Here is a 12,599-nt window from a genome sequence, read left to right as displayed (position 1 = left end):
ATCTTTTAAATGTTGCACCAACATAACTCCATCCAAATAGTTGGGGTTGTCTTCAAGCGTTCAGATTTGTATGTCAGACACTTTATTTATTGACATCACCTAAATGTTTTTTACATTTTTACCTTACTCGATCATAAGATTCAATTACTTGGATATTTTTAATGAGTAGGTTGGGCATCTATGTGCTTAAAGCATGCTCACAATCATTCAAGAAGTTCAAAAATGGATTTTGTAGGGTGGTATGAACCTTGCCGGACGATCATAGTTCTATGACAAAGACGACAAGCCAAAGTTTCCATCCTACTAGACAAACAATCCTTTGAGTTATAAGGAGTGACCGGAGGACATTTTGTCTGAAGAGGATAAGAGGGTCATTGGAATTCTGGAGAAGCTTCCTCATAAATTACCTATTAGAAACATTTTTAAGGTGTATTCGTCCGCCCAACCAATTATTAATCTACAAAGTAAGTGTAAATTTTTTTATGTAACTTGAATATTTTTGAGCTAACCTGAAAATTATGTGGTGTTTGTATGGCTTAACAAAAGTAGGGACAAATGAAGATATGTTTCACAAGTTAAGGAACCAACTGGCCGAGGAGGCGTAGAAGGCTAGAAAGACCATGGTTCCCAACCTAAGAGGCCTGGTGGTGGACAATCACCATCCTAAGAGCAGTAGAAAAATGATTGTGTCTTCTAAGAAACATGGTGTTGGCAAGGATAGGAAGAAGCTAAGGGCTTAGCTTTGTGTGAAAGGTAGTAGGTTCATTTTAGAAGCAAGATTAACTAATTAGATGGGTTGGAAGGTCCCTTCATTATATGCAGAAATGGGGTGCAAATAGGATTGAAAGAGAATGAACTTAAAGTGGTTGAAGAGACCGAGCAAATCATCTTGGTACGTGAACTTTTAGAATTCCAAAGTTGTTCTTTGGTGCTTGACCGCAAAGTAGCTGACCTGTTATGGAGGGAGCTAGCCGACGGGAAAAGACTAAATTGGCCAAGGAGTTGGCAAGTCTGTAGAAAAATTATGAAGACGATAAGTACGCTTGGACCGAGGAGAAGAAGGTCCTTGAGGAGAATGTAAAGTAGTTAAAAATTGGAAGATAAGGTGCCTAGATTATGAGAAAAAGGCCAAAAACAAATAGAAGGAACTAAAGAAGGGAAAGAAATGCTTTGATGAAGGAGATCGCAGATGAAAAGAAGACTCGAGCAGGGCTCGAGACATGCTTGGTCTACAAAAATATATAATAATTGAGCATAGTAATGGCTTCAATAAGGTGATTAGGGAAGCCAAGTTCTTGTTCCAAGAGGTTTCTTCCAAGGATGCAAGATTTGACGTGAATAAAGGCATCTTCAAGGGTTGTATGATGGACGCTAATGAGATAAAGGAATCTGATTGTGAAGTTGAAAAGGTTAAAATTCTTTTTAAGGATTTGGTAAGAGAGTATGAAATGTACATGAAAGGTAAGAAGTCAGTTTCTTCATGTCAAAATCCAAACATAAATGTAGGCCAGATTATTGATGGAAGAAAATATGCTTGGAGGAGAGATTTTGCAAAACATCATATTGCAAAGAAAATGAACTACCAAATTATAAGTTAGAACTTGATTATTACTTGGAGGAACCGACATTACATGATTCAGATGAAGAAATTGACATTTTAACTTGGTGGAAGACTATTGGATTAAAATATATAATCTTACAAATGATTGAAAGAGATTTTTCTAGCCATTCCTATCTCAACCGTTGCTTTTGAGTCTTCTTTTAGTACTGGTGGCTGACTTCTTACTCCAAATCATAGTAGATTATACCCAGACATTTTAGAGGCATTGATGTGTGTTCAATATTGGCTATGTTGTGAGATACAAGCTGATTAAATGAACACTTCAAATTACATATTTATATTCATTTAAATGATTGGTTATGACATGAATTTATTTTCCTTTTTCAGGTTTTTCAAAACTGAAAGTAGATAACATGAAGCTTAATACAATACTATAGGGGATAACTAATGATGATGTTAGTAGTTTTCTTTATATATTTTAATCTAATTTTATTAATAGTGTCATTATGTCATTGATTAATGACTTTATTTGTATGTTATTTGTTTCAGGAACTAAGTGGTCAAAATGAAGATATGGGAGAAGAAACATAAATTTTATAGTGTTATTTTTAGAAGAATTATTTTTAAAATTACTTGTATTTGAATATATGTTTTACTACTAATTTATATTAATTTGAATTTATGTTTAAACTTTTTTTTACTTATTCATTAACTTTACTCATATATGTTTTAAATATTAGTTGTATTGTTTTTGCAATTTAATTTGGATTTCATTTAAAAACTTATAAGATATTTTTTTTAAATATTCACGGGTTGAAAACTAGTATTCAATGGGTTAAAAAAATCTGCGGGTTTTTTTTATCTGGATATCCAGCAGATAGCGGGGCGGGTAACAAGTACAATTTTGTCATGCGGGTTGGGTTACGGGTAAGCATTATCCATGTTCGACCCGAGTCGTTGACATCCCTACCAATGAGGCATTATAATTCCTTTAACATTCTTGAGACTCCTAATATTAATGACTACTTGACATTTTTCAGGGTTTGCCTTTATCTATCTATGTGTGAGAAAGAATCTTAAGAACTTGTCGTTGTCTACCTCTGACACATCTTTGGGTTCAACCGTAAGTTATATGCCTGTAGGGCTAAGAATACACCAGATAATTCTCGGGAATGTTAAGTCAATGTAGGACATTTTACCACCATGTCGTCTTTGTACACCTCAATGCTCTTGCTAAATAGGTGTTTGTTGCTATAAATTTTTTAGGCCAAAAGGTGGTCTTCGGCTTGTCGCTCTCAGTCATAGGAATCTATTTTTAACTTGAGTAGACTTATAAAAAGCTTAAAATGTTGTAGCCAACCGCTTCATCTACCAACTAATCATATGTGTCTTCAAGGCATGCCTTTATTATGGTCTTTGTAGTCCACACACATTTTCCATTTTCCATTAGCCTTATTTACCAACACAACATTAGCCAACCATATTGTATAACATGCTTCCTTGATGAACCTAGCCTATAACAGTTTCTCTGCCTCGTCCTTGGTGGCCAACATTCTATTCTCTCCTAACTTTCCCTTCTTTAGCAAATTTGGCTTGACTTCGTTGAAGATGGATAACCTGTGGGAAGCTACCCTAAGGTCGATTATAGAGGTCGGTTGTCGTGAATGCTTAAAAATCAGCATTCTCAAATAAGACTTGACCTATTGCTTTGTCTCCTTCTTCACTTATTACCGCTACTAGCTTTAGACTTTAGTCCTTTTGTAAAGAAAACATTTTGGTTTCTCCAATAGGTTCTATTCTTACATAATTGCCAATTATAAGGTCGAGGTCGTAATCTTTTATTGTTGTGCCAAGTACCCTTGCTCATTCAACATTGTTGGTACTAAACGGGAGAATTGGGAGCCGCAAGCTCGAAATGTAACATTCTTGGGACATCTTTTGGTCATAAATGACTGTGATAATATCCTCTTAACGGGGATGAGAGCTTCATAGAAATATAAGGGGTGGACACCATAACACCTAGATGGTAAAGTGGTAGTTGTCCTAACAAGATGTTATAAGACATGCTTGCATCTATGACCAAGTATCAGATTGGTATGGTCTTTGTCAAACTGCCTTCTCCAAAGGTGGTGTTGAGGTTAATAAAATAAAATTCCCTCATACATTATATTGCACGCACAAAAATAAACATTCATCCTAAACATGTCACAAACTTATAGTGGTTCATGCACATGTGGTGGCCTCCAACAATAATCTTCAAAACCAAATACCAATATCAATCCATGTCATCCCGAAGGTTAGTCCGTCAACACTTATAGCCCTAACCAGTGACCATAGACTAGACCACTTACTACTCTCCACGACATAACGATCCATCTCTACTTGAAATTAGGATTATTGAGAACGTCAAGATAAATTCCGAATTAACTCCGACATTCATACTAATAACATTATAGGACACCACTATGTAACATCTCCACGAGTCATGGAAATACATCTGTCAATGATTCACATAATCAACCACATATTCATCATCATAATATCCCTTTCATAAACATATATACATATACTTCACATAAACATTACATACTGTCACATATGAAACCTTAAAGCATTCATCACAAAACCATAAACAATGCATCAAGAAATCATAACACAACCTAAAAACCAATTAACCAAGACTTGAGAACTAGCGTTCAAGCGCCCAAGGTGTGGCACTCAGCGCCCTAGGTGCTATTTCCTAGTGCTCAGGCACCCCGATAGAGGCTCTCAGGCACCATGATAGTAGACAACACTTAGGTTTTTTGGTTTTATGCACTTGAGACTTATTTTTACTAATCAAATTGGATCTTTAAACCTCAGGATTCACATGAAACACATTTATAATTCAAACAAAGTACCACTTTAAGAATATAAATAAGACTAGTGCATTTACCACTATGCCAACTTCATAAAGATCTTAAATTTCGATCAAATCCTTTCACTCGCAAATTTTTTGGAAACTAGAGGTTGTAACAAGTCATAAATAACTTAAAAACATTCCCCTAACACCTCAAATTCACTGCAACTTCTAGGTTTTAAACTTTCACTATCTAGAACCTCGAAATTGAACTTATAACATAACGCAATAACAATATACATACTCCATACCAAATTTCTCTTAATTTAACATCTAAACAAGTCCTAAATAATCTAAGAAATGACCTTGCACTTTTGATTTTCTCATCTAACCCTTACCTCAAAATCTTAATTCTCGAAACCCAAAAATGAACCAAGAATCCTCACAAAACGCCTCATGTTACCTCTCAATCAACACTATAACATATTTCCTTCCAAACATGACTTATACAAGTTCTAAATAACCCTATAAAAGGTCCCCTATTGTTGGTTATCCCTTTAGACTCATACTTCTAAAAATTTCTTATCAACAACACCTTTCTTTTTGACCAACTAACCCATGTTTCAATCCATACTCTTTCTTTTCAACCCATATACCAAATTCATCATTAACCATTTCATACCAAACAACATATCCCACACAATAATCACATCTAATCAGAATTATTCAACTAAATTCAATTTAATCAAACTTACATAATTCAATCATGTTCATTTCAAGAAATTAATTCAACATTCATTGTACTCACATGCTACCAACTATCATTTCATATTTCATAACTTAAAATTAAATACAACACTAGCTTATCTTACTTGTTAGAAACTCCAACTGGCTTTAGAGAACCCTATTTTGCTCCCTCAGCTTAAAGAGACCAAACAACACCTACAAACTATGAAAACATGATCAGGGTATATCATTAAAACCACTGATAAGTAGAAAACCTAAGAGAAAGCTCAGATCATACATGCGATAGAGAGAAAACCCACATGCATTAAATAACGTGAAACTAGAGAAAAGGGTAGAAAACTGACTTACTCTATTTGAGAAATTGATTGGGCATACTTGTAGATCTCATTGCAAGGATCACACAGGTGAACTCCAATCTTCAAACAGATGAACAGGGTGCAAGAACCCTTAGAGAGAAGGTAGAAGACTCTAGAAAAGTAGTTTATAGAGAGATAGTGTTTTAGAATAATGAAACTCGTTTATAACAATTCCTTTTATATTAAAACCTTTTAATATTAAAATAATAGAGTCTCATTATTTTTAACTCATTACCACTTCTAAATTACCACTTTTTAAGTCTTCATACTTTTTCTATAGGAACAATGAATAGTCCTCTATCAACGACGCTAGCATATTGAAACAGTCAATGGAAGTTGAATGTGCAAAAGCTTTACACGTGATGACATTGTTAGTCAAGTATAGACTAACTTGAGTGGTATAAACGACAATATGCTCATCGATGGTACCATCATATTAGTCCATGGTAATAGCCTTTCACTACTTAGGAAGGAGGGTATTAGTAATGCCGTCTATGAAAGGGTGTCCATGACTTCCCTTATTGTTGAGGAGTTGTGTGTCTTAGGAGTAGGGTTACACTCACTTTCTTCTCCAGTTCCATAGATAGGGGTGATGCAAGGTGAGGTTTTCTACACTGAATTTGAGTTATCAAGGGTTTCCTTCTCCTTTCCCTTGTAGTCGTTCCTTCAACCTTGACCCTCCTTTTTCAGCTTGTCATCCTCCTGCCTCATGTTATCTATCTCCTCAACATTTTTTTCTTAAACTCAGCAAACTCCAATTGCATCTTCGCTTGGGCTTCTAAGATAACAACCATGTTTGCCAATGAGGGTCATGCTTCCCTTGCTCCAACCATCTTGCTTCTTGTAAACACCATAAACACTTTCTTCACATAATACAAGTTGGCCCTACGGTGGACTCCAATTATTCTTATAAAGTTGAATGTGCATCCTTTAAAGACTCCAAACACTTCAAATCTTTAATCCTTAAGACACTCATCTTCCTTTTGAGTACTCGTCCTACTTAAGCTTGGTAGGAGTTATGCTTGTAAAAAATATTCTAATGTCCAAGTTAATTTATTGCTTTAGTAAGCAATAAATACAATATTTAGTAAACGTAATTACTATACCTTGTGTAATGTAATATTTATATTATATTCATGAATCTTAACCTAAATGGGCTTAGACCCATTGACTCAAATTCCTATTAGTTTTTGAATCAAGATTAATTATGGATTATCATGAGTAGTTAATTTGTTTCATGTCATGCTGATTAAATAAGGATGAGTAGAATACATATCAATTTAATACTTAATATGTAGTTAATACTTAATATGTACTTAACCAAAGACATATCCTATACTAATATTTTCGAAGAATATTTAGTCTTGTATAACAAATCTTATTGCGTAGAAAAGAGTTACAATTTAAAATAAAATAGAATATTATAATTAAAATATATTGGATTAACATTGTATTTAATTGAAAATTTTAATACCCCAAATTAAATTATTACATGTAGTAAAGTACTTTTATTTTTCCTTTTACTATTTTTTAACATTCGTGGTTATTGCAAAAAAAAAGTGTTGTTTTCTTAAGTACATTATTATTACCCTAATTAAACTCACTTACCCTGACGCATTTTCCAAATGTGATTGGTTTATATTAGAATTTGAACACAGTTTTTGAGTCACAGGATATTCCGTTTAAGCATTGAAACTGTGGTCCCCTTTTCGTAAATAAACGCCAAAACTAAGGGCATTTTCATATCCGCAAGCCACCAAACCCAACCTTTACTTTATCTCGAATCAGAAGATCACTGCCGTTCATCTTCCATCAATGACTAACTGACGGCCGCGATTCCGCGTTTGACTGAGGTACGCACTTTGAAGGTGGAATGATTGGGTTTGACCATAGAAATTTGAGAAAAATTTTCCATTAACATAAATAAACTGAAGAGAATACCTGGGAAGTTCTGTATTTGAGTAAGAGAGAGAGAGAGAGAATCTAGAGAGAGATAGACTGAGAGAGGGTTATTTTTAACAGGGTTGTGTTGTGTTGGTTTTTCATTTGTTTGTTGGTTTGGTGCTGGGAAGTGGGGTGTGGGGGAAAGAAAGTTGGGGTTCTCTTTCTTCTAACTTGAAAAAGTTTTGATTTTTTCTTGTGGGGTTTGAGGGATTTAGGGTTTGGATTGGTGGGTTGTGAGTGGAGTCAGCAACCATGAATATGATGCGAAGGTTGAAGAGCATTGCTTCTGGGAGGACTTCCATTTCTTCAGATCCTGTAAGATATGCTTTTTCTTGGGTCAAAAAGTTATTGTTTTAATTATTATGTTGGTAGGGGAACTGTTTTTGTTTGGTTGCTCGGAAAATGGAAGCCGTTAGGTTTTGAGAGAGAGGATCATGTTAATTGTTTTAGGTTTCTGGGATTTTTTGGAACTATTGAGGATGCTGCTTTGGAAGGTTTCCTCTATTTCTTAAAATATTTTGTTTTTTCCTTTTCTTTTAGATTTGTTTGTTGTGATATATCTTTTATTTACCATTCTTTTTGTTATTATCTTAGATGTATGTGAATGTTTGCCCCTTTTTTCTGAGTACTGGTGATTGTTGATATTTTCTTTCCTATTTTGGAAGATTTAGGTGTTGGGATTAACGAGTTTTATGATCTTACTATATATAGTCTGCATCTGATGCATATCCTCATGCTGTTTTTCTATGTAAACATGATCTTGACACAGGTCAGTTACGTGTGCCTATTAAAAGGGAAGTTTTGCCTTCATTGCAAAATACATTACGTAGATTAAATGATAAATTGAACTTAAAGATAGGTTACATTACCTGTTGGTGTTTCACCTCGAAGAAGAATTTATTTGGGATGCGTACTAGTTGTTTGATTACTTAATCTGTTTTTGTTATTAAGCTCTTTAATTAATTATGGTGAAACCTAAAGATAATAAACCTGAATAAGTGGTTGAGTAAAGAAATTTATTTGACTGTGTCATATCAAATGTGGAATGTGAATCTTTTTTCCTCCCTCCACTAACACTCTTGGAATAACTCATGTCTTGAATATTTTAAGTGAAGTGCAAGCTGTTTCTTTTCAGGGAGGGGATTCTAACTCGAAAAGAGCCAAGTTTGAACAAGAAACTGAAGTGAAGCCTGTTGAGAAATCAAATATTGTTGAGACAATCATCACAGATCAGGATCAGCCTGTTGATGCACCAAAAGAAACTACAGTTGGCTTATCCGATGTATCTACAGTAGCTAGAACTGAGAAGTCAGGCTATGATGAACTTCCCAAAGAATTAAATGAAATGAAAATTAGAGATGAGAAAAGCAAGAACAACAATGACAAGGTATGTAATGCCATTCATCTTTCCTTAATCTTCCAAGTTGTGCTTATTTTGGTCACCTCCGTGTTAATCTATATATGTGATATCATATCTAGATATTTCCTGTTCATTACAAGTGAATACACAGTAACTTCATCTCATAACTACTTTTGTGTTTAGCAATTTCATTACAAGTGAATACACAGCAAATTACTTTTGTGTTTAACAATTTCATTTGTCTTTTTAAATGCCATCAGTTGTTGATTTTACTGAAATTGTTGCGTGCAGGATATAGAAGCAACTGTTGTGAGTGGTAATGGAACAGAAACAGGTCAAATAATAACAACTGCCATTGGTGGTCGGGATGGACAACCAAAGCAGGTGATTACTTTATGTTTGTTGCATCTGTACGCTTTATTTGCACTGGTAAATGATAATTTATAAACCTTAACAATGGTTTGTTACTTTATTAACTTATATAATTATATTTTATTGGTTTCAGACAATCTCATACATGGCTGAACGTGTTGTTGGCACTGGTTCTTTTGGTGTCGTTTTTCAGGTATTTATATTATTTTGCAGTCATTTTATTACGTAGTTTTCCTCTACTTCATTGTGCTCTTCGGGCTTGCCATATACTTGTTGGCTTACAGTATTCTTTATTTGTAGGCTAAATGCCTTGAGACTGGTGAAGCAGTTGCCATAAAGAAAGTGCTGCAAGACAAGAGATATAAGAATAGGGAACTCCAGGTTATGCGCACAGTTGACCATCCAAACGTTGTTAAACTAAAGCACTGCTTCTTTTCAACCACCGAGAAAGATGAATTATACCTTAACTTAGTTCAGGAGTATGTACCTGAAACTGTCTACAAAGTTTCAAAACACTATGTTAGGATGCACCAACATATGCCCATGATTTATGTGCAACTGTATACATACCAGGTAAGTTTTGTAATGGACTTGATAACAGTTTGATCTGTTCTGACTTTTTCTGCAGGATTTCTAATTGTGTTAATTGCTTGAGATTTTTGTTTTTGTATCTATATTGATTTGCCCCGATACTCCCATCTTGTAGATATGCCGTGCATTGAATTATTTACATCAAGTTATCGGTGTCTGTCACCGTGACATCAAACCCCAGAATCTATTGGTAAGTTCATTTCAACAGTTGGTTCTGAGTGATACTTCTTCTGTCCGCTTTTATGTTTTAAAAGTTTCCTTTATTTCTGCAATATTTTGTTACATGCAAATGTTTATCCTTTGGACTTTCCAGATTATTCTGATGTATGGATTGCTCAACTTCATTAAATTTTTTGGGGGGAGCGGGTGGTAAACAATTTTTGAGATGTAGATAATGTATTTTTAGAAGGAGAACAAGAGCCTGCAAACGAAACAGTGTTGCATGCTTGTTTAACATGTGATGTGATTCATACTTCTTAAAACTTGTCTTGACATGTGATTCATATGATAGGTAAATCCGCAGACACATCAGTTAAAGATATGTGATTTTGGGAGTGCAAAGATGTTGGTAAGTTTCTTTACCTTCTGACTGAGCTTTTGATGCTATACTCCCGGGTTTATGACACTATTTCTTTTTCAGGTGCCTGGTGAACCCAACATATCATACATTTGCTCTCGATATTATAGAGCTCCAGAACTTATATTTGGGGCAACTGAATACACTACCGCCATTGATATGTGGTCTGTTGGTTGTGTTTTAGCCGAGCTACTTCTAGGACAGGTGAGCATATGCAAGACTCTGTTATTTTTCTTCTCTCTCACACTTGATGGACTTCCAGTGGATTTGGTCCATTATAGTATACAATGAGATCATTTGATTCTTGTAACGATGTTGGAAAAGGCCTTTTTGTTATTTCTCTCGCATGTTGAGGAGCTTTTATAACAGTTGTCAAAATTTTAAATTTCCATTAGTTTGTTTATTGTGAGAAAGTTTCCAATTAAACTGATCTATGTTGTATTATTTGCAGCCATTGTTTCCTGGTGAAAGTGGGGTTGATCAGTTAGTAGAGATAATCAAGGTACATTTTCTTTTGCTCTTTAATATCTGGTCCCCTTGTTTTGCCTTATGGCTTACTTTTCGAAGTTACAGTCTGTCTATTGCTTCAATCTCAGCTTTTATATTTTATACTGAATAGATCTTGGGAACTCCAACCAGAGAAGAAATAAGGTGCATGAATCCCAACTACAATGAATTTAAGTTTCCTCAGATTAAAGCTCATCCATGGCACAAGGTTAACAATTTTTTCTCCGCTGCTGCCTGCTAAAGTACAATGTAATCCATAAATGATGAGTACTTCCATTCAAACCTGACTGAAAAGTGCTTGCAGGTTTTTCACAAGAGAATGCCACCTGAAGCTGTGGATCTGGTGTCAAGGCTGCTTCAGTATTCTCCAAATCTACGTTGCACTGCTGTAAGTTGATTTGTTTTAAAAAATGTTACCTACTGTATCTAGATTGCATAATGTGTATTCAATCACACTACATTTTTATGCTACACTAAAAGAAAGATGGGCCATTCTTACATGTGATAGTAATTGTTTATGATTTAGATTGTCCATTACCTACCCAAGTATATAGTAGCTGTGAGAAAATATTTAGCACTGCTGTTAATCTGTATCCTAATGGTTTCTTTTTACAGTTGGCTGCTTGTGCACATCCATTTTTTGATGACCTGCGGGATCCAAATGCATGCTTGCCAAATGGGCGACCCCTACCTCCTTTGTTCAACTTCACATCTCATGGTAATATAGTTGTGAACTCTTTAACTTACGTGGTACTTTTAATGTGTATGGCTGCTAATGTAAGGAAAAAAATGCAGAACTGGCAAATGCACCTGAAGAGTTGCGGCGCCGCCTCATTCCTGAACATGCAAGGAGCTGAATCAACCTGGAAGATTAAACATATCCAGGGCATTGTAAATGTGTTTTGAATGAATAGAGATACCCTCACCGGCATCACAACCAGGTCTGTTCTTCAGCCTCTTCTGCACAAGTCACAACTGTGACTACACAAGTGAGAAACCTGAACAAACCCTTGAAAGTTTTATCAAGGAACATGTATAAAAGACCTGCAGGTGACTCAAAATGGATAAAATGTCACTGCCTGGTTTACAGGGTAGCAACCCTTTTAAGTAGTTTATAATTTGGTGCCTCTGTTGTGAAAGATAATGATTTCTAACTGTTCTGTAATCATATTTCCATATAGTTCAAGTTCGTTTATTACTTTATTCCTTGAAGTGGACTAAGTGGAATCCTCAATTGAAAAGGCTCAGCTTTTCCACTACCCTTTATTCTATATTTTTCTTCATTTACTAGTTTAAGAAAAAAAAAAGACATTTCCTTTTCCCATAATGTTCAATAACTATAATTACTGATTCCAAATAGCATGAAGCTTTGTAGATAAAATTACCATGATATGAAACAACATGAAATTATGCCAATAAGATGCAGGGACAACTGGCGATGTACATATTATTATATTATGAAACAAGCTGCTAAATGAATGATGCTGATAGTTAAGGCTCATTATTGCACCAGCCAGCCCATTACTCAGCAATGAAAGGTTTCTTCAATGTTGTTCAGTGGTTAATGTCATGAAATAAGTTGAATTGTCCATATCTACCCTGCCTACCTTTACCAGCTCTAATTGAAATTATTGAAAAGAAGGTCCATAGTGGAATGAAAAAAAATGTGACTGTTCTTTCCCCAATAATTCAAGTGTCAGTGATAAGATGCATAACTTCTAAATGTTAAACGTGGTAGGGTTCTT

The 12,599-nt window shown here is 34.9% G+C and overlaps 1 protein-coding gene across 2 annotated transcripts; it reads left to right on the top strand.

Moving 5' to 3' along the window:
* Positions 1-7,409: 7,409 nt before the first annotated feature.
* On the top strand, positions 7,410-12,057 carry LOC108347549 (shaggy-related protein kinase theta). Of its 2 annotated transcripts, XM_017586864.2 has the most exons (13): positions 7,410-7,762; positions 8,583-8,834; positions 9,099-9,191; positions 9,313-9,372; positions 9,480-9,752; positions 9,886-9,960; positions 10,282-10,338; positions 10,411-10,551; positions 10,799-10,849; positions 10,967-11,062; positions 11,159-11,242; positions 11,470-11,572; positions 11,650-12,057. In XM_017586864.2, the coding sequence occupies exons 1-13, from the start codon at positions 7,700-7,702 to the stop codon at positions 11,709-11,711; spliced, it is 1,410 nt and encodes a 469-aa protein (XP_017442353.1). In that variant the 5' UTR covers positions 7,410-7,699; the 3' UTR covers positions 11,712-12,057. The 2 variants fall into 2 exon arrangements, with proteins under 2 accessions (XP_017442353.1, XP_052724392.1); XM_052868432.1 differs by having other exon boundaries at positions 11,470-12,057.
* The last annotated feature ends 542 nt before the right edge of the window (positions 12,058-12,599 follow it).

This window comes from Vigna angularis, chromosome 9, assembly GCF_016808095.1.
Source record: "Vigna angularis cultivar LongXiaoDou No.4 chromosome 9, ASM1680809v1, whole genome shotgun sequence".
Lineage (NCBI taxonomy): Eukaryota > Viridiplantae > Streptophyta > Magnoliopsida > Fabales > Fabaceae > Vigna > Vigna angularis.
Note: the sequence above shows the minus strand (reverse complement) of the source record. Positions and strands in the feature narration are given on the sequence as shown.